Source organism: Primulina huaijiensis, chromosome 9 (genome assembly GCF_012295235.1).
Source record: "Primulina huaijiensis isolate GDHJ02 chromosome 9, ASM1229523v2, whole genome shotgun sequence".
Lineage (NCBI taxonomy): Eukaryota > Viridiplantae > Streptophyta > Magnoliopsida > Lamiales > Gesneriaceae > Primulina > Primulina huaijiensis.
This window is the reverse complement of record NC_133314.1, coordinates 22838537-22857557: the sequence shown is the minus strand read 5'-3', so window position 1 is coordinate 22857557 and position 19021 is coordinate 22838537. Positions and strand designations below refer to the sequence as shown.

Genomic DNA, 19021 nt, shown 5'->3' with positions numbered 1-19021 from the left:
AATAAATATTAAAAATGAAATTCGGAAATAGTAAATAGAAGATTTTTGGAGAGATTTATGATGTAGAATAATATGTTTGGATAAATGAAATAATTTGTGAAAACTGATGAATATTTATACATGAAAATATAATTTTTTTTATTAAAATAGTTGTTAACTAGTCGTTAAATTTTTGTTTAAGATTTTCATCCGCTCAGAATTTGTCCAGTTGTGTTTACAATTGAAAAGATCCCACATTTTTTTCGATTATATCGGTTGGTTTTACAATTTTTAAACAAAAAAAAATTAAAATAACAAATAAAATGATTTGGGCATTTTGTGGCTGGTTGGTTTGAACACCAGTCTAGGTGCTTAATCACGATTTTAGTTGAAGCTTAGTATGACAAAAGTATCAGTGCTAATCAAGGAAACTATTATTAGTAATCCCAATTAATTTAGAGATCACATTATTTGCGATAACTAATACAATAAGACATCATTTGAAATTAAAAATAATTCAATTATTTGATTGATGTAATTAATATAACATAATAAACACGAGATATTTTAAATAAATTATAAAAGATTAATTATATTGAACCTGAAACTGTGTGTATCTAAATTTGCTTATATCCTTGATTTGATAAGTACACACAAGTGACAGTCCATATCAGAGAACCTCAAGATTGTTTGATAATTGACACACAAAATATATGTGATTTCGAAGCCAAATAATTTGATAATAAAGGATCCTATTTAACAGCATAAAAAAGGGTTTATTGTTATTTTTGGAACACAATAAATTGGTCATTGATGTTATTTTGTTGTGTTCAATTTTTTGAAAACAAAAAGGTTAGAAAACTATGAAACCTTGCATACTTCTTGAAAACTCATTACAGTCATCTGCAAAATTCATTGATCAACACTAAACCGCTAGCTAACACTAGAAAAAAAATATATAAAGCTGAATACTTGGTCGTCTCCCGTTAATTTGTCGTAATCACTAGACATACCTAAAATCATCCTTGCTCTGGAATAGCTAATTTCACGAGAACAGTATGAGCAAAATATGACTGTTCTGCTTTTTATGTTGATTTTGCCTGAAAGAAACACAGGTAATGATCATGGTACACTTTAGGCGGCAGCAAGGTAGTTCTACCACAGGAAAAATCTGAGATGATATAACACTGTTTTTAGCTCTCACACTATGCAGAAGTGCTAGGTATCTCTTCATTAGTCAGAATGGATTTACAAGGTGGTCTGGGTTCGAGAGCAGGAGGGGCAGCTGGTTTCTCTTCGATTGGCGGCTTCGGTGATCTAGAATTAACTTGATTGATTTGATCTGAAGGAATCTCAAACTGCAATGAAAGAACAATATACTCGTTAAACTTCAAACATTCACATTCTCTATTAGCGATATCAAAGCAGAGCTTCCATTGTACGGTTAGCTCTTATAGAAGCCAATCAAGAATCATGTGCTTATTTTATTTCAGGAGAAACGTTAGTGGAGACCATTCCATTGATAACGGAAAAGACCAAAAGGTACCATTTTCACATTCTTAATATTCTTAATCTAGATTATCTATTTAAAATTAAAAAAGCTTTCAAAGCTTAGATTGTTACTGACCTTGTACCCACAGCCAGCTACGCATGCATGGAAGCATTCCTGTTACGAGCAGAGAAAGAGGAGCAATATACATGTAATTTTGAGTAAACGAAATGTAAGACGCCGTAAACATGAGTTACTAAGGGAAGGCATCATCCAGTCGACTATACTATTAATTGCTTTTTATACAGAAATTACCAGTTAGAAAATGAGTGACTGAGAAAATGCATGTGTACACAAACGCACAAACATGGCTAAAAAAAGACTCAAGACAGGGAATTGCCTCTGAGTAGCTAACAGAACCAGGAGAACGATCAATATAAGCACTCCATTTCTGGTCCCTGAGGACTGGGTCTTTGTAGCATATTTCATCGCATTCACTCAAACCTGATCTCAAATGGCCAGTTAGTTGTGAAGTTTTTAAAGATGACGATAGACTATAATATCCAGTGAAATAAACGGACTACCGTGGGATTATTTATTTATGACAACATCGTCATAGCAACTCAGAAAAGTACACCTAAAAAAGATTTGATGGAGATGAACAAAAAAATACGAGTATGATGGAATAAGTGAATCATATCACAAGAATACATATAAAAGGAACTGTATGCAGAAGATAATAACCATAACTAAAAAAATAGCAGTTTATTGGCAAAGTGGTTGAGACGGAACAAAAACTTACATTCATCCCATGTGTCACCATCAGCATCGCAACCCTTCTTGCAAAACACTCTCCCTACAAGAACCTAGATAATGTTTAGTCCAATCTTGCTTCATAAAACTGTAAATGCAGATAAACAATGAAATGCAAATCACAAGAACATGAATGATAAAGGAAAAGGCCAACTAACAAAGGTCGAATTTATATATGTACAAGGAAGATGACTACCAAACCTGAACTCTATAATGAATTAAATATCCAAAGTAAAATCTCTTGTAACATATTTCCCTCATAAAAAAATTTCCTTTTTCCTCGGTCTTTAAGTTTGAAAATTTCTTAGCTTTTTAAAGAAGAATTTACTGAATGTCAAGCAAGACGTGGCCAAGACCGTAAGACCTTTTGCACTGTTTAGGTGATACGCAACAGTACGCACCCAAGCCAAGATGTTGTAATCCCACAAAACATAATTGAAAACAAAATTATGGGATTCTTTTCAGATTCGTTCTGAGATAAAATAAATGCAAAATGTTGCATAACGCTTTCATGTTGTGATCCATGTCTCAGAAGCTCATAAACGAATCAGACTGCAATTTATGCTCATAGCATAGAGTCTCAGATTTGAAACACAAACGCATAAAATTAGAATTTTCAAAACTTTTGCTATCATTTACAACCCCGGATATCTACAAAATCATTACATTTCTCTAAAGTTCAGTATCATGAAAAAGTTGCAGCAGGACAGCTTCAGCCGCAAAAAAAAAGTCGATGAATTCGATGAGAAAAGCATAACTTGACACAAAAAATCCTTTATCATCCACTTTGGGAAAACACCATCTTGTCACAGAATTCCCCCTCAGAAGTATCCAAATTGGTGAATCTTCAACACGATCACCATATAAGAATAAAACATCCCCACGTGAACATGATTCATGAACACAGAAAATAACAGAGGGGAAACAAATAACAGAGGACCGGAATTCCCCCAAACAGAAAATAGCAAGCTTTCAACGAAAGGGAAAAATCCAGATTTTAAACGTGTATAACGTTTTGTAAGGATACACAAATCAAATTAACGTCGTAACAAGGAAGAAGAGAGAACAAATTCACATGGGATTTGCATGAGAGCAGCATATTTGTTGGTGCATTGACTGTTACACGGAGGCGTCCATTGCTGTGGAATCATACTTCTTTCTCACCAAATTCCCGTACATACGCTTGAATTTAATTACTATTACCGAAAGATGAGACTATTACAATGGGGAAGGAGAGAGTGAGCGGGGACGGTCGGAAGAAGCAGATGCGGAGGTGCACGGTACGAGGGTGATTCGGTCAATTCGCAGCTTTCCATTTTGGACAAAAGCTACACCCATGAGCAAGGTTCTAAAAAGCGTGAAGCGCCCGAAGCGTGGATGTCGAGCTCCAAGTTTTTCAAGCTTAAGCGAGATTAACACAGGCTTAAGCGTGAAAAAGCGTTTTTTATTTTTAGTGTAATTGTAATTATCTCAAACCAATAAATAGATAAAATAATACATAAATATGATAAATTTAAGTCTAATGCATTAATTCTCATATTTATAGAAGCATAAAAATCTCAAAATTACAATCTTTATTTGTTTTTGCTACTAGACCACATTAAAAATGTTAAATATTTGTCAAATCATTATCAGACATGCTTAATCATAATTAAAATTAAAAAAATAAACATATAAATTATAAACCTAATTTATTATTTTAAAATAAAAAGATATACCTTCAAAATAAAAGAATTAAAAAATAAATATATGTGATTAATTGTGCTTAGATTACTCGTGTTGCTTGGTGCATTCTCCATCTTCTGAAAAATAACCTGGTTTTGGGTGGTGGGGATCCAGTTTTTAGAACAGTGCCTACGTAAACATTGGACACAATCAGAGAGGGTAAAGGAGGGTCTCGACTCATATAGCCGTGGGTGATGGTGAGAAATGGCTAGTCCTCACCCTTTAAAACGATCTTTTCCGTTCTCCCGATAATATCCTACCTGTTTTGGTTGCTGGAACAATCAGAGTATCTAAGAGAATTCAAAGTATTACACATGATTTTTTTGGATACAGTAGCTCTAATTCTATTAACTTTCTGTTCTGTTTCATGTCCTTCCCTCGGATTCATCTCATTTTAAAAAAATAAAAAAATACTGTAACTGTAGTTTGCCAACTAAAAAAGAACACTCGAATTCATAGAATAAAATTTACACGTCACGACCAATTTTACTACTTGATCCATGGGGATCCTGCATCGATGTGGGACGTTTTTGGATGTTATATTGCCGCTCTCACGGCACCCCTAGCGACTTCACGCTTCATTTCTGCTGCTTTGCCACTGCCTCGGAAGTACATATATACTTGCTGCACAATCGATAGGAAGCAACAGTAAGATTTCTGACCAAACGACTCGCTTGTATTGCGTAGAATGGAATTAATATCTGGAAAATCAACCGATAAAAAATGCCAGACCTGAATAACCCAAAGGCTTAGAACTGATTCCAGGCAAAATAGTCCGAACCCAATAAAGTAGAAAACCTGTGAAATCGATTATTTTATCTCAGATTACTGCTACAGAACAAAGTGGAGGGATCCCTTTTGTATCAATAAAATCATAAACTTAATCTGCTTCAGAGATGTTAAACTACTGTGCTCATTGTTACAGCTAAGCAGGGATTAAAAACTCACCCCAACTATAGCATGATCGCCTATGATATCTATAGCTGGCAGGATACCTCTGTAAAAACCAGCATCCATGATCAGACTTAAATATCAATCGAAAAGCTTTTGAGGATAATACAACACAGTTTCAAATAAAATAATTCAAATTATGAGAATAAGGATTTGCTGGCGGAAATCGTGAAAAGCAACTCAGTTGAAAAAATTTCAAGGAAGACTTACGTCAGGGATTTCCCTTTGAAAACAATTGGAGGAGCAACCGCCGCAAATATACAAAAGCCAATGTGAAGCTGTAAGGATATGCAATGAAGCATTGTGATCGGTTTAGTTTCAGACGCAAAAATCCATAATTATTCATACAAGAAACTTACCAAGTAAAACAAGAAAAACCACCCAAACTTCAACGCACTCTCTGTTCTGTAATATTTAAAGGAATAACAAGTCAACCTCTATGAAGAAATTGCCAACAGTTGATCCATGTATGGTACAAAAAATTCAGGCATTCAATGAAATTCAAGTTTCCACATTGACAAATTTCCCTGACCTAGAAAGCTGTCCATATATCAAGTTTTAGTGACAACCTTTTGAATCCCCACGTTTTCCACCATAAATCATTCTCGAGTATATAACTGTAAATTTAGTTTTGCAAAAGATAGAAGGACAAACCTAAAAGCTCGGTAAAGTGGACGATACCATAACACATAGGCTCCTGGAACCCCAGAAATGAAATAAATAATACCAAGAAACCAGATCTTCGGATCTATGAGATGGATTATAAAGTTAAAACATGAGTCCAAAACACAGACATCAATAATAGTACACAATAGCGTGACTGGACACTAACCTCCAAGTTTAATCCACGCGGCAGTCACAGCAACCAAATTCCAGAAAAGGGCAAATGTGAGTCCTGATCACAAACAGCACAAGGATAATTAGTAGCATTCCTATACAATCCTCCTTATATCCTCAAGGACAAGTAACAGGGAACTCTTGCAATCAATGACAAGATTTCTTTGATGTATTCAAAATTGCAATCCTACACTCAGATTAATTTTGATGCCAGTGAACCATGGATACAGAAACATGCAGGATCTCCAATTTTACATGTAGTAGCATGGTCATGGCTTTCTTTGATACACAAAAATAATCTGGCAACCCCAGTTGAATTAAGACGAAAAAAATGTTTGCACCTAATTCAACACACGTTATCTAATCAATGAGTTGTCTGGAATAAATTTCATCCAAATGCATAGTGCTTCAATTTTAAAAAGGAAAGGTGATGAAAGTCTTAAGTCATACACATGATATCAGAAATTTACAAACAGATTTCTCTTAAGTAGCAAACAAATGTCAGCCATGCAAAATAAATTACTTCTATTTTGTTATATCTGGATAAATTATGACAACTCGTGACCATTTTTAACCCTTTACAAAATGAATAGTAAAAAGATTATCAAAAGGGGAATGAGAAACTACAGGATTAATTTAGCAGAATAGCATGAGTGGCAAGAAAAACACAGAACTTCCACAACAATGCTATCAAATTACATACCCAACAAGGTTGTAAATGCAACATATTGTAGCCTCTGCAGATGAATTGGTATTTCATTTGCAATGTCATGATGAATGATGGGAAAAAAGGGAGGCCAATTTTTCTCCTCAAGAACAATACCAGCTGCACAGAAACGAAAAACAACGATCTTATCTTCATTATAGGTGTGAATTCAAGATAATAAGAAGATTTTTTTATAAACAATAAACAATAAGAAGATTCAATTAAATAAGAAAAGGCACCTCGTGCAGCAGCTTCTTCTTTCCTTCTAACTTCCTGCAGGGCATCATTGACAAGTATTAGGAGAGTCCAAACTAAAAACATCTTACATGTGATGATTCGTTTTTTTGGGGTGAACATAGGAATGAAAGGTGAGCGTCGAGCTGGCTGGCTCAGGGTCTATTGAGTTGAAAATTTTGAACTCGAGCACAAACTCAATCTAGTAGTCCATGAGCTTGTAAGTCGCTCTGAGATAAATTTCTTGAAAAAAATATATATTTAATATTATATAAAATACTATTGTTGATTTTATTTATAAATAAATTTCACGCATGTGCTCAAACTCGTGGTTTGAGCTCAAGGTCGATCGTTTTTCAATTGAGTTCAAACTCAAATTATTTTCAAACCCTAGCTTATACACAAAAATTGAAAAAATGAGGGAGGGCTTCTAGCTCGGAATGGATTGGGCCTATCATGCACTGTTGGGAATGCAACCAAAGTCATACATTGAAAAATCATTGGTTAATAAGATGGAATGATATCTCCAATGGTATGAGGCCTTTTGGGCAAAGTTCAAAAGCAAATTCATGAAGGTTTATGCTCAATGTGTACAATATCATACCATTGTGGAGATATGTGACTTCCATGACACAACAAGTGGTATCAGAGTCATGGTTAAGGTCGAGCCATGTGGGTGGAATCCTCAGATATTTAAACGAATGAGGTGAGGGCTCTCAGTAAATCCGTGATGACCTCTCGAGGTGTGATGCTCCCGGTATTTCATATAAAGTGTGCGCCCTAACGCAGTGAAGACTGAAGAGGAATGACCTCGATTGAAGAAAGCATAGACTTGAGAGTATCCAGAACCATGAGAATAATGGTGGAACTTTGTTTAAGGGAAGGATTGTTGATAATGCAACCAAAGTTCCATATTGGAAAATCAAAAAGAAGATCATGGGTTAATAAGATGGAAGAATATCTCTATTGGTATGAATTCTTTTAGGTAAAGACCAAAAGCAAATCTACAATCGTGGAGATATGTGACTTCTATGTTACAACAAGTGTAACAAGTGGTATCAGAGCCATGGTCGAGATCGAGCCATGTGGGTGGAATCTTCTGATATTTAAACAAATGAAGTCAGGGCTCCGGTAAAATTCTTTGATAAGCTCTCGAGGTGAGTGATGCTCTCGATATTTCATGTAAGACGTGCGCCCCAACAAGGTGAAGAAGAGTGACCACGATTGGTGGCAAATAAGACTTGAGGGAAGGCCCGAACCACGAGAATAATAGGGGAACTTTGTGTGAGGGAAGGATTCTTGGGAAAGCAACCAAAGTCTCATATTGGAAGATACATAGGAAGATCATGAGTTAATAAGACGAAATTATATCTCCATTGGTATTAAGACTTTTGGGTAAAGTCCTTTATGCAAAAAATGAACGATATCATACCATTGTGGAAATATGTGACTTCCATGACACATAAGTGTATGATATCATACCATTGTAGAGATATGCGTATTCCATGGCACAACAGGTAAAAATTAATTGACATGATGTAAAATGTTGACCAGTGGACACATATACACAAGTTAAATGATGCACACGAGAAACCCTTTGTATTATGCTTAATTGCTCGTAGCTATTGGGCTACAATCTAGGAACTCCTCCCAAGTATTCTATTCGAAGAATTAAATATTGATGCTTGATGGAGAAGTGCAATTACTGCAGGCATAGAGGTGCAATATAAATGGATGTTAAGAGCTCAGAAGGACTCTCGCACTGAGTTTTCCAGATTACCATTGGTTGGTCCTTTGGAGTCACTAAATATAGCTCAGAAGGATTTCTAGCAGGGTCTACAAGACGAGTCACTGAATAAATTCATATCACATCAGGGACCAAAAGATGCCCAAAATTCACGTTCTGCATATGCGGTTACCTGTTCCCTCCTTTTCAGTTCATTTTCCTTAGCTTGTAGCTCTCTTTCTTTCTTTTTCAAGTCCTGTATTTGTAGTTATTTTCTTAAAAGACGTAGTGAAGAAAAAGATAATTGAAGAAACAAATATAGTGTTGCAGGTTAATACTAAAAACTTGCACCTACCGCAGCACTATCAATAGGAATATCAACAGGAGCTGTAGGATTGTAGAAATCAGCAGGTTCTGGAGGAAGGGGCGAAAGTCTTGAGTTCGTGGCGGTCTGAAAATATAGAAATCAATGTTTCATGTGATTGATGATAATACAGCAATTCATATTGCTCAATTAAATTATCAAGGTGCCGAGAGATCGAGTATCTTAAATTTTAAGAATGGAATAAAGTTATTTCTAAACCTTGGAACGGATGAACTCACCGTCGTATAGAATGAGCCTCCGCTATAGTTGGATCTTGCTTTACCTCTTGCCCCATCATCCTAGATTTATATGCACATTGCCGTGTCAATTGAAAAAATGGACAAAAATTGAGACTTACAAAGTCTAATCGACAAACTTTTGGTACCTAACGTACATGGGCAACTTAAATGGAAATTTCAGCAAACCTGATTGAAAAAAGCAACTGAAAATTCATAGACGGCAAGCACAACTTAGGGGGAAAACACGATTTTACATGCCAAACAATATTCAGGGAGCGAGTGACTTCAAAATCACAAGGAATCCATATTTAATCAAGCAATGAACCCAAACCAATCATCAAAAGAAAACCCCAACTCTTATCTTCCTCCAAACAAATTCTTTACATGAAAACAGCAAAATAACTTCGGTTTTGCGCGTTTTAGAACCCAAAATCGGTATCCACAAGCAACCCAAGACACAAATGAAGAAATAAACAGATATAACTAACAGCAAAGGGATTGACTTCCTCTTCTTCATCAAATGGGTTACGATCATATCGGCCAGCCATCTTCCCCAAGTAAATTAAATTATCTAGTATAGCAACAACAAAAGAGAGCTTCAAAATCTACTTATCTACTTAAAATTTTGAAGAAAAGTTTGAAGCTTGGGGTGAAGGGGGACGAAGAAATCTATGACAATCTATGATTCAAAGGTTGAACAGAGATTCTAGAAGGCGAGGCAGCTGGTCAGACAAAACGCGCTATTGATTTCCTTTTAACAACTTTTATGTTTATTTAATTTTACCGCAATGTTTGTTGAAAAACAAGTTTTTAAGGCCTATAAAACAAGTTTTTAAGGCCTATAATAGACCAAACTTCAGTGAATTTGTTTAGTATTGGTTTTAGTTGTGTTTCGATTCACCTGCTCCTCTGACACGTGTTTTCCTTCTTTACTTGTTTAGTGATATCATAAAACAAATGAGAAGCTGGTATACCTGAATTCCTTGTATGTTTGTCAAGGCGAGGGTATGTACAGTGTGTTGCAGGAAGAGAGAGGCAAATGCACGCTTTGGATTTGATAATCCAAATCTATAAAAGCCATTCAATAACGTTGATGTGGTTGACCAGAAAAATACGTTGATGCATGTGAATTATGGAAAACATCATGGAAACAACTCCTCATATTAAACGATTCCCTGTAAACCCGTCATCGTTCCATGCAAACTGGCTCAGAGCTGTAACTCGTTGAGGAAATCTAAACAGATTGTCTTTTGTTATAACTAACCTTAAAAGCAACCCTTAAAATCCAATGGGTTGCTGTGTCAGCACGAAAAACACTCCACCAAAGAGTGCAATAAAACATACCAGTAAATCTCCACCTCAGACAAGCAAAACAGTGAAAGAAGCCCTCTCAAACATTCCTCCCTTCCTCGAAAACAACACAAGCTCAACTCTCATAAAGTGTTCGCCTTTGCTAATGCATGAGTTTTCCAAGACCACCCCAGATGAGATGAAACAACGAGACGGCGACGTTTTCAAGAAATGTTCACTGGTTTCCGGTAACGAGGAGCAGCCTGCGGCACTCTCAGCGAAAGCGTGAATCCTTCGATCGACGACAATGACAGAGAAGAAAGAACAAAACGGGCACAGGAGCAACAACGTTTATAAAATCCGACAGAGTAATTCACCGGCCTGGGTAAGGAACGATTCATATGCTGCGGCCGGGAGGAGAGAGAAAACCATCGGGAGATCTCCAGGTAGTATATCCGAGCCCTCACCTGATCGGGTCCGGCACGTATCAGGACATGGGTCCTGCAGCACTAAGAAGAGCAGCATTCTGGGTCATCAAAAATGATATGGTTCGGAGTCAATGAGAAGAGATGAGTAGGTCTCCCGGTCAGGGCGGCTCAGTTTCAGGGGGGAAAGATTCGTATGTTGGATGGAGGGGAAGACAATATTGGAGAAAACCAGGGGCCAACCAGGAGTGACGAGTAGCTTGAAAATCCACATGTATCCTTGGAATGCTTTATACTTGGAGAAAATATTGGTTGGGGATGTAATTTCGAGTGTACTAAGGGGGTGTTTGGTATTGGGGATAAGGTGGGTTTATTTTTTTTAACTCACCTTATTTCTCGTTTGGTATGCGTGATTATTTAACCAAGTCAATCTATCCTATGAATGATAAGGTTATATTATATATGTTAAAATAATATCTCCTCACCCTCTATGATTATTTATCCCACTTTTAATCCATCATATTTTTCCAATTTTACCATTCTCCTAAATTCAAACTCACCACCACTTCCTTCCACCGACCGTCCACCGACAACCGTCGGCCACCGCCGGCCACCACCTCCGGCCGCCGCCGCTTCCGGCCGACCACCACCGCAGATTCCGGCCGACCACCGGCCGACGCCGCCGTCGTCGACCACCGCAACCGTCTCCGGCCGACCCCGTCGCCTCCGCCTCCACCGTCGGAATGGAAGAAGAAAAAAAGAAGAAAGGGCAATTTTGTCATTTCATCAAAAAATTCAAAATTATCTCACTTAAAAATCATACCAAACATAATACAATTTTACATTATATATTACATTTCTATCACAATCATTTCTTTTATCATTTATATACTAATCATTAGTTTATTTTATCCTCCAAACCAAACGTAGCCTAAAAGAGTAATTTAGGTATGTCAAGGATTGAGATTCGACCGAGGATGAAAAATATCATATTCATTTACCTCTCGTTATCCAATTTCTTTCACGATATGTTATGAGTAAATCTCTTAAAAACGGTTTAACATATTTTTAGTTGTGAAACAGATAAATCCTACTCATATTTAAAATTAAAAAAAAAAATTAACTTTGACATAAACTTAATATTATTTTATGAGTAACCAAAATAGAAAACATATCTCATAAAATTGATCAATCAGACTGCCTAACAAATATATTATGATAAGATATGTTATGATAAGATATATAGATAATCAAGGTAAAAACTTGTGTAAGACAGTCTCACGGGTCGTATTTGTGAGACGAATCTCTTATTTGGGTCAGACATGAAAAAATATTACTTTTTATGCTAAGAGTATTACTTTTTATTGTGAATATGAATAGGATTGACCCGTCTCACATATTAAGATCCGTGAGATGGTCTCACATGAGACCCACTCATAGATCAATATAACATTTGATTTTCCATATTATTTAAAAGATTTAAAGTAGAATATTCAAATTAAATTGCTCTCATACCAATTACAGACTCCGCCACAATGGTTGGTTCAATATTACCTCAAACATGCATTGATTTACACGTACATAACAACCATAAATTAATTGGTACAATTGTAACTCAAATTGTAATTAACTGAAACACCCGGTTTCCAATATGAGCTGTTACATTTTAAATATCATTCCATATATATGCACAGAGGACTTCGAAGCTTCTTTGGACCAAAGAATCGAATTGCATTGATTTCGGCAAAAAAACTACCTGCGAGATGGCCCTCGCCTCTCCTTAATATATGATTCAGACAAGGAGATATTTTTTTTCAAACGATGATAGATATTTACAAAATCCTGCATAAAGATCATAGCAAACATATACACACCACACTCGGAGACCACGGAAGCCCTTGCCTTCCTTCAGGTTTCCAGTTGAATATGCGCATCTGTACCAGCTGTGTGTCTTCTGCTCGATTGACTAGTTTCCAGCGCCATGGTCACGAAAGAGTTTGATTTTGTTTTGCATGGCACGACTTCTTGAGTTCAGGTAGAGGCGGGACATTCTTGTAAGTTGGATGGTTGCTGATGTGAAGGCCAATGCATGCGTTCTGGAGGACAAGGAAAGGGTACTGCTGGATGTGCAATATACTTGGGAACGTTATCGCCCGGCATTAGTACCAAAACTTCTCTGGCGTTGACTGGCCTCTGAGAAAATGAATTGAAATGATTTGGTGTGACAAGAAAAATAAGCAAGCATTTTTGGAGTGAAATACCAAACAGTCAATCTAACACTCCAAAAAGTATTCCTAGTGTGTGCGTGGATGCCAATTATTCTAAAATCCCAAACATTCACGATCTTGTTTATACCCTCGTGGGAGTCGACTCAGTTCAAATTAACCTTTTTCATATTATCACCAAAGGAAAATCTTCAGTCTCTCTTATCTGAGCAAAAAAAAAAAGCAACGTTCTTGAGCTTTATGCCCTTGTTGCATCATGTTTCACCAAATATCTGATCCGAAACAATGCCAGGTAAATAGAGACAGAAAAACTAGGAAATGAATGTTTAGCAATCATTTCGATTGTTCTAATATCCTAGACGAGGACAGAGCAGTGCAAATGTCTGTTGGTTGCTTATTGACTTCTACGCGTAAAGAAGATAAAATGAGAAACCATTATATTCTTTTATTCAAAGACCAATCAATAGGTGATAACCCCTACTTGATCTGTTGCAAAGGCAACAAGAAACTTCCAAACTTCATATATACCATCTATCGGGGGAAGTAAATGTATAACAAGTATATAACGATCACCAGACATGTTCCCAGCGAATGTCTATAAGACTATAACCACATTCCTTTCCTAACTGCTATACTTCGGAATAACAATTCACAGTCACAAAAAAACACCAAATGCCAATTGTGACACTTTTTTTAATAACTGTGGATCATATGATCATCAAGGCCTCTACCAGATGCCTCTAAAATGTTCGTCGTGGAGCTTAAGTCACCTCACTCCACACAATGCATAACACCTAAAGGCTAAAGCCCAAGCTTTTGGGATTAATGCTCAAACTTTGGGGTAATGCATTTTTCGCTCAGAGAAATGGAGTTCTCTCTAGACATCCCAAATCTCAGTGAACTCCTCCCTCAAGACATAGCTTAAACTAATTTAGATTGTCTAGAGAAAGTATTAGATAAGTCAACAAAGTCGTCATTCGTGAAAAAAAAAAAACATTCAATTTTTTCAATTTTTTTTTCATATTAACAATGAATTTAAATTTTTACTCGCGTAACTTGCATTTTTTTGTCCTACGATGAGTTTTTATTTTTAGTCTTGTAATTTTTTTCACTTTTGGTCCTATCTTGATCGAATTACATCATGTTTATTGGTCAAAATGACTAAAAATGAAAAAAACATACAAGTGAAACGATAAAAATGAAAAAAAGATATACAATTTATAATACTAAAAATTAAAATTCAGATAAAAAATAATAAAAAAAGAAAATCAACTTACAGGAATGAAATTACAAATTCACACTAAAAATTGGAAAAGTGCAACTTTCATACCAAAGTGATTTTCCCCATAACCAACCAATGTGGGCACATGATTAAAGCTGGAAGAAAGACAATGAACTAACACAAAAACAAAGAATTTCAAGACCCGCAGCCTGTTCCCGGACAAGGGATTTGCCACGCAAAGAGTCATAAATATTTCTTATGATGGGCCAAAAAGTGCTCACAAACAATTGTGGGGTACAAACATGGAATTGAGAAGAATAAATAATTTAGGCTTACAGCTTGATTTCTCATCAATGGATGTAGGACCAAGAAACCAGCTAACAACTTCTTGAATGAGCCAAGTTTTAAAATATTATAGTACACATTATTCTTCGTGAGTTCGTGTTGCCAAAATCCCAGGAACAAGCACATGCTGTTATCTTTACTAAATTATTTTAAAATTTACGCTGCAGAAAACGACATGTACAATTCCACTTTTCAATGAATTTTTTATTTATATGTTATTGCAATCAAGTTCCCGTAAAACTAGACGGTCTAAATGCTTTAGTTGCAGTGTAGAAAGTTGAAGAAAATTAAAAAAAAAAAAGGAATAATAAAGAATCTATTGGATTTTGTCAGAACAGCAATCACCACAGCCTGCAAAAACAAATCGTTCGTCCAAATTGCCAAAAAATGGAGCAGAACTACAAAGAAAGACCCAAATAAAATGAAGAGGAAGAAGAAAAAAATAAAAGAGAGGAAAAACCAAGTAGAAATACCACGATAACTAACATGAATGATTAAATTGAAGACAAAATACTCACTTTCGGAGATGGGTACCCAAGTTTAGCATTGAAGCCACCAATACGATTATGAGCCTCGATGTCTGATTGTAACCGGCGGCCACCGGCCGAAGAGAGAGCCGGGGAGGTTGTTCTAAGAAACTTCTCGAAAATAGCCATGACAAGAAACATCGAAATGAGAACAGCGGTGGCTACAAACCCAAAAGAAATAGCATTCACAGAGTTATCAAACTGCGTCCAATTATCCTCTTTCTGCAGGTACAGCGGATAACCACTAGGTGCTGGTGGCAAACCCCCCAACCCTTCGTCTTCCCCTCCCATGACAAAGTCCCTTTGCAAGATAAAAATTTCACCACAAGTTCAAGTGTTAAAAAGATTGTGTTGAAACAATATTTGAGCTAACTTAATTTCAAAACTATCTTAAAAAGAGATAATTATTTGTCAATATATATACTTTTTAAGGATTTTATTCTATTAACATATTTATTTGTCAATATATTTCCTTTTTAAGAATTTTATTCTATTTAACATATTTTTCCATCCAAGAATGAATATATGAAGCGTGAAATTTATAGTCATATAACTATGAGTAATCCAACAATAGAATCTGAGCTCTAATATTCTGTTAAGATTAAAATTTGAATAAAACTCAACTTTAAAAACTAGCTCAAAGAGATAATTGATCGTGTCCATATATGCAATATCCCATAAATTTTATATTTTAGTTGTCTCACATCGGTTGGATAAAATCCCTGAGATTTGCATATATGAACTCGAATAATCCTCCTTTTCAGCTAGTTTTCGGGGTTAAAGTATGTATAAGTATCAATCTTAACATGATATCAGAGTTCAAATGCTACCGTTATATGTTGGACCCAACCATAGTTGGATCACCCACAAGTCTTATAAAATGTTCATTTCTGAGCGTGAGAGCATATGTTGTCTCACATTGATTGAATAAAATATCTAAAAATCGTATATAAACTTTGACAATCCTCTATTTTGAATTTGTGTTTAAGATTGAGTTATGCTCAAATTTCAATCTTAATATCATGTTGTAATGGCAGGAAAAAAGCAAAACAGATGGGCACTTCATAATACAAATTTAGAAACAGTTATCGTGGATTATAAGAGTAGTGAACTTTTTCCCTAGGATTTCTAAACGGCAATGTAATCAAAGCAAGTCTCTTTAAATGGAAGCTAGCGCAAGATTCTTTAGTACGTAGAGAAAGACGACCAGAGTTGAAAAAAATCGATTGCTACAAATAGGATAAATCTTGTTTTATGAAGTGTACAAATGAGAAGAAAGGGGTTGGAAATGATCGCACCTCTGTTTTCTGACAGTTGAAAGAAACGTCTTTTCAGTGAGGACCCTTCTTCCGCTTATGTATATTTGCGCGAGCGAGATGGTTCGGTTTTCACTTAGAGGCTACCTGCCGTTAACGTCATTTACCAATCTTTTTTGCTTTTACTTTCCTCCTCAATTTTGACTCCAGGGCACTCTTAATTCCGTCTTCTTTAATCAAATATATAAATTTATACTATATTTAATAATATTTTTTTTATTCTTATACTAATATACATCTATCAGCTACGTTTTGAAAAACGTACAAATATTTTTTTAATGTATTAAATAAGAATAAAATAAAAAATTTGTATATAATTTGTTTTTCCAATGATTTTTGAAGAAAAAACAAGTTTATATAATCTGGACAGTGATAGTTATATAACAATCATTGAATGATAAGTTTTATTGTGGTAATTGAAGTTAATAGAAAGATAGATAAGAATAATGTGATTGCTTTAATTTCGGATGAACAATAATATTAAACTTTTTCTATATTTTCTAGTATTAAAACTTTGACGCTTCGGTCTATATGCGGTTTAAAATTTTTGAATTATTTTATTATCACTGTTTTAAACAAAATAAAGACTTGATCGATAATAATTTTTATATGATATTTTTAAACTGAAAAAAATCCAATTTGTGAATAAGGGTATCACCATTCTAATGGAGCGGGTAGAATCATTTGTAAGTAATATAGGGATATTGTAAGTTCAATATGAAATAAAAAAATATATCATTTATATTTTGTTGTTATATTTTATGGATATGATTAAATATGCGTGATATCTGCCTCTTTGCCTCCTCGACAAAATTTCTGGATTCGTATCTGCCTCTCACTGTCTCCTTGATCAATGGCTTTCATTGCTCCAATTACTTAAAATCACTTGCAACCGTTGATGAAACTATCAACAATCCCACGAGTCATATAGTACGCACACGCATTGAAGCAGCCTCGCACGTGTTTTTTTACATAATAACCAAAGAAGATGAAGAATTATTTTGTAGACCGGTTTTTACTGTGAAACCGGATAGGTTGGACCGGCGGACCCATCCATTATCCAACAGTAACCTTATATTTTTAGGATGAAATTAAATTCGAAAATGAAATAAAAATATTTTAAAAATAAAATTTAGAATATTAATTAAGTGTTGCATATAATTAAGACAAGTTAATGAACGATAATTAACACTATTATAAGGCAAGGCTGCTGGCACGTGCATGCATATTCATGCATTTACCACTTTGAAAAGGGGAGAAAATCCAAATGAGATATTATTATTTAAAAATCAATAAAAAAAATTTTTATCTCGGATTTCATTACTTTGTTTTCTTTGAGCCAACATTAATTCGGCGCTAAACATATGCTTCGTACTAAGTTGTCCCATTTATTATAATATCTTGTGTTATTAAAGTGCATTATTTAGATCTTCTGAATCTGCCTTTTCAGACAAAAAAATATATTGTGTATCACAACACATGCTAACCGAATAAATAGTATTATAAATAAAAAAAAACACACAATTTTTAAAGAAGTATATCACAAAATAAACTTTAAAAATAATTGTAAAAACTAAAAAATTTCATCTCAGTAGTCTCAGGTACAAGTATTGGCCCAAGTAGGAGACTTTGATACTTGAACCATAACATAAAAAAATTTCTTTTTGAACATACACTTAAAATGGATTAAATCTATATTTTTAATTATAATGAATTATTTAATATTTATTAAATTATAAAATATAAAATTACAGAAGGCTAAGAACTGAGGAAGATGGGCCACATGCTGAAAAAGGGTGTGTGGTTTCAATTGATAAGAACGTGAGAGAAATGAGGGAGAATATTACACAGAAGGCATAAATGACTTTGCACTCAAAGACAAAACGAGAGATACATAAAAATCCACTTTTGCAATTTTCTCTGCATGCATTTCCCTTTTTTTGAAGGAAAACAAATTTTATATATATATAAAAAAAGTTATTTGATTTGATGTATCACAACATTGGTTCATTATTTCAACAAAGGATGGAGCCATATACTTTATATCTTTCTATGTTTCATGCGGTTGAATAATTTGAAAAGAACAATAATATTTTTCGATCAATCAAATACAACTTACTACTTGTATGCACCGTCGACACATAAAAAAAAAAATATTGAGAACAATATTAACTGATTTTTTTAATATTATTATTATATTATAATTATTCAACCAAGAAATCAACATTCTTAAGTTGGTACTAGGAGGGATACATGATAGTGGCTTGTACATGCAGTGGATCCAAAGCTTGCGTACACAAGTCTAAGCTAAAAACAACATAAATGATGACGATGTTGATAAACAAGGGACGACGAAGCATTGGTAGTTTTCACATTTACTGCTGCGGAACGGAGGAGCTTTCAAGATATATAGTAACAAATTTGATGGTGATGTAACCCTGAAATGTGGGCTCTTTTCCCACTGTTCTCCTCTCCTCTCTCACGCACTGTGTGTGAGGATTGTTGGAATTTGAATCCCCCGAGGCGATGAAAAAGAAAGTGTAGCAGCTACTACTATTACTGGCGAGAAAGCTGCAGCTAGAAAGTAGAGCGAAGCAGATTTCGCCAA

General features: G+C 35.1%; 2 protein-coding genes and 1 long non-coding RNA gene across 4 annotated transcripts; all 3 read right to left on the bottom strand.

The window, feature by feature from the left end:
* Positions 1–729: 729 nt before the first annotated feature.
* On the bottom strand, positions 730–3616 carry LOC140984184 (uncharacterized). 2 transcript variants are annotated; one of them, XM_073451428.1, is made up of 6 exons: positions 3357–3616; positions 2271–2324; positions 1869–1972; positions 1607–1645; positions 1184–1337; positions 730–1079 (listed from the first exon to the last, which is right to left on the bottom strand). In XM_073451428.1, exons 1-5 carry the CDS (start codon positions 3430–3432, stop codon positions 1185–1187), a joined length of 426 nt encoding a protein of 141 aa, XP_073307529.1. In that variant the 5' UTR covers positions 3433–3616; the 3' UTR covers positions 730–1079; position 1184. The 2 variants fall into 2 exon arrangements, with proteins under 2 accessions (XP_073307529.1, XP_073307528.1); XM_073451427.1 differs by having other exon boundaries at positions 730–1337.
* Positions 3617–4297: 681 nt separating this feature from the next.
* Positions 4298–9808, bottom strand: LOC140984785 (secretory carrier-associated membrane protein 3-like). Its single transcript, XM_073452406.1, has 13 exons — positions 9552–9808; positions 9064–9123; positions 8816–8911; positions 8654–8716; positions 6740–6773; positions 6498–6620; positions 5790–5852; positions 5612–5705; positions 5317–5362; positions 5168–5235; positions 4955–5003; positions 4739–4804; positions 4298–4630 (listed from the first exon to the last, which is right to left on the bottom strand). Exons 1-13 carry the CDS (start codon positions 9609–9611, stop codon positions 4544–4546), a joined length of 909 nt encoding a protein of 302 aa, XP_073308507.1. The 5' UTR covers positions 9612–9808; the 3' UTR covers positions 4298–4543.
* Positions 9809–12369: 2561 nt separating this feature from the next.
* On the bottom strand, positions 12370–15476 carry LOC140984225 (uncharacterized). Its single transcript, XR_012176582.1, has 2 exons — positions 15089–15476; positions 12370–12971 (listed from the first exon to the last, which is right to left on the bottom strand). It is a non-coding gene; the product is annotated as an uncharacterized lncRNA (long non-coding RNA).
* Between the last annotated feature and the right edge of the window lie 3545 nt (positions 15477–19021).

Coding starts and splice junctions, on each gene's coding strand:
- LOC140984184 (XM_073451427.1), bottom strand. CDS start 3,432: ATGATTCCACAGCAATGGACGCCTCCGTGTAACAGTCAATGCACCAAC. Junction 2,325..3,356: donor TGCTCTCATGCAAATCCCAT/GTGAATTTGTTC, acceptor AGGTTCTTGTAG/GGAGAGTGTTTTGCAAGAAG. Junction 1,646..1,868: donor GTTCTGTTAGCTACTCAGAG/GCAATTCCCTGT, acceptor TGCTCGTAACAG/GAATGCTTCCATGCATGCGT.
- LOC140984785 (XM_073452406.1), bottom strand. CDS start 9,611: ATGGCTGGCCGATATGATCGTAACCCATTTGATGAAGAAGAGGAAGTC. Junction 8,912..9,063: donor GAGGCTCATTCTATACGACG/GTGAGTTCATCC, acceptor CTATATTTTCAG/ACCGCCACGAACTCAAGACT. Junction 5,236..5,316: donor GGTTTTTCTTGTTTTACTTG/GTAAGTTTCTTG, acceptor ATATCCTTACAG/CTTCACATTGGCTTTTGTAT.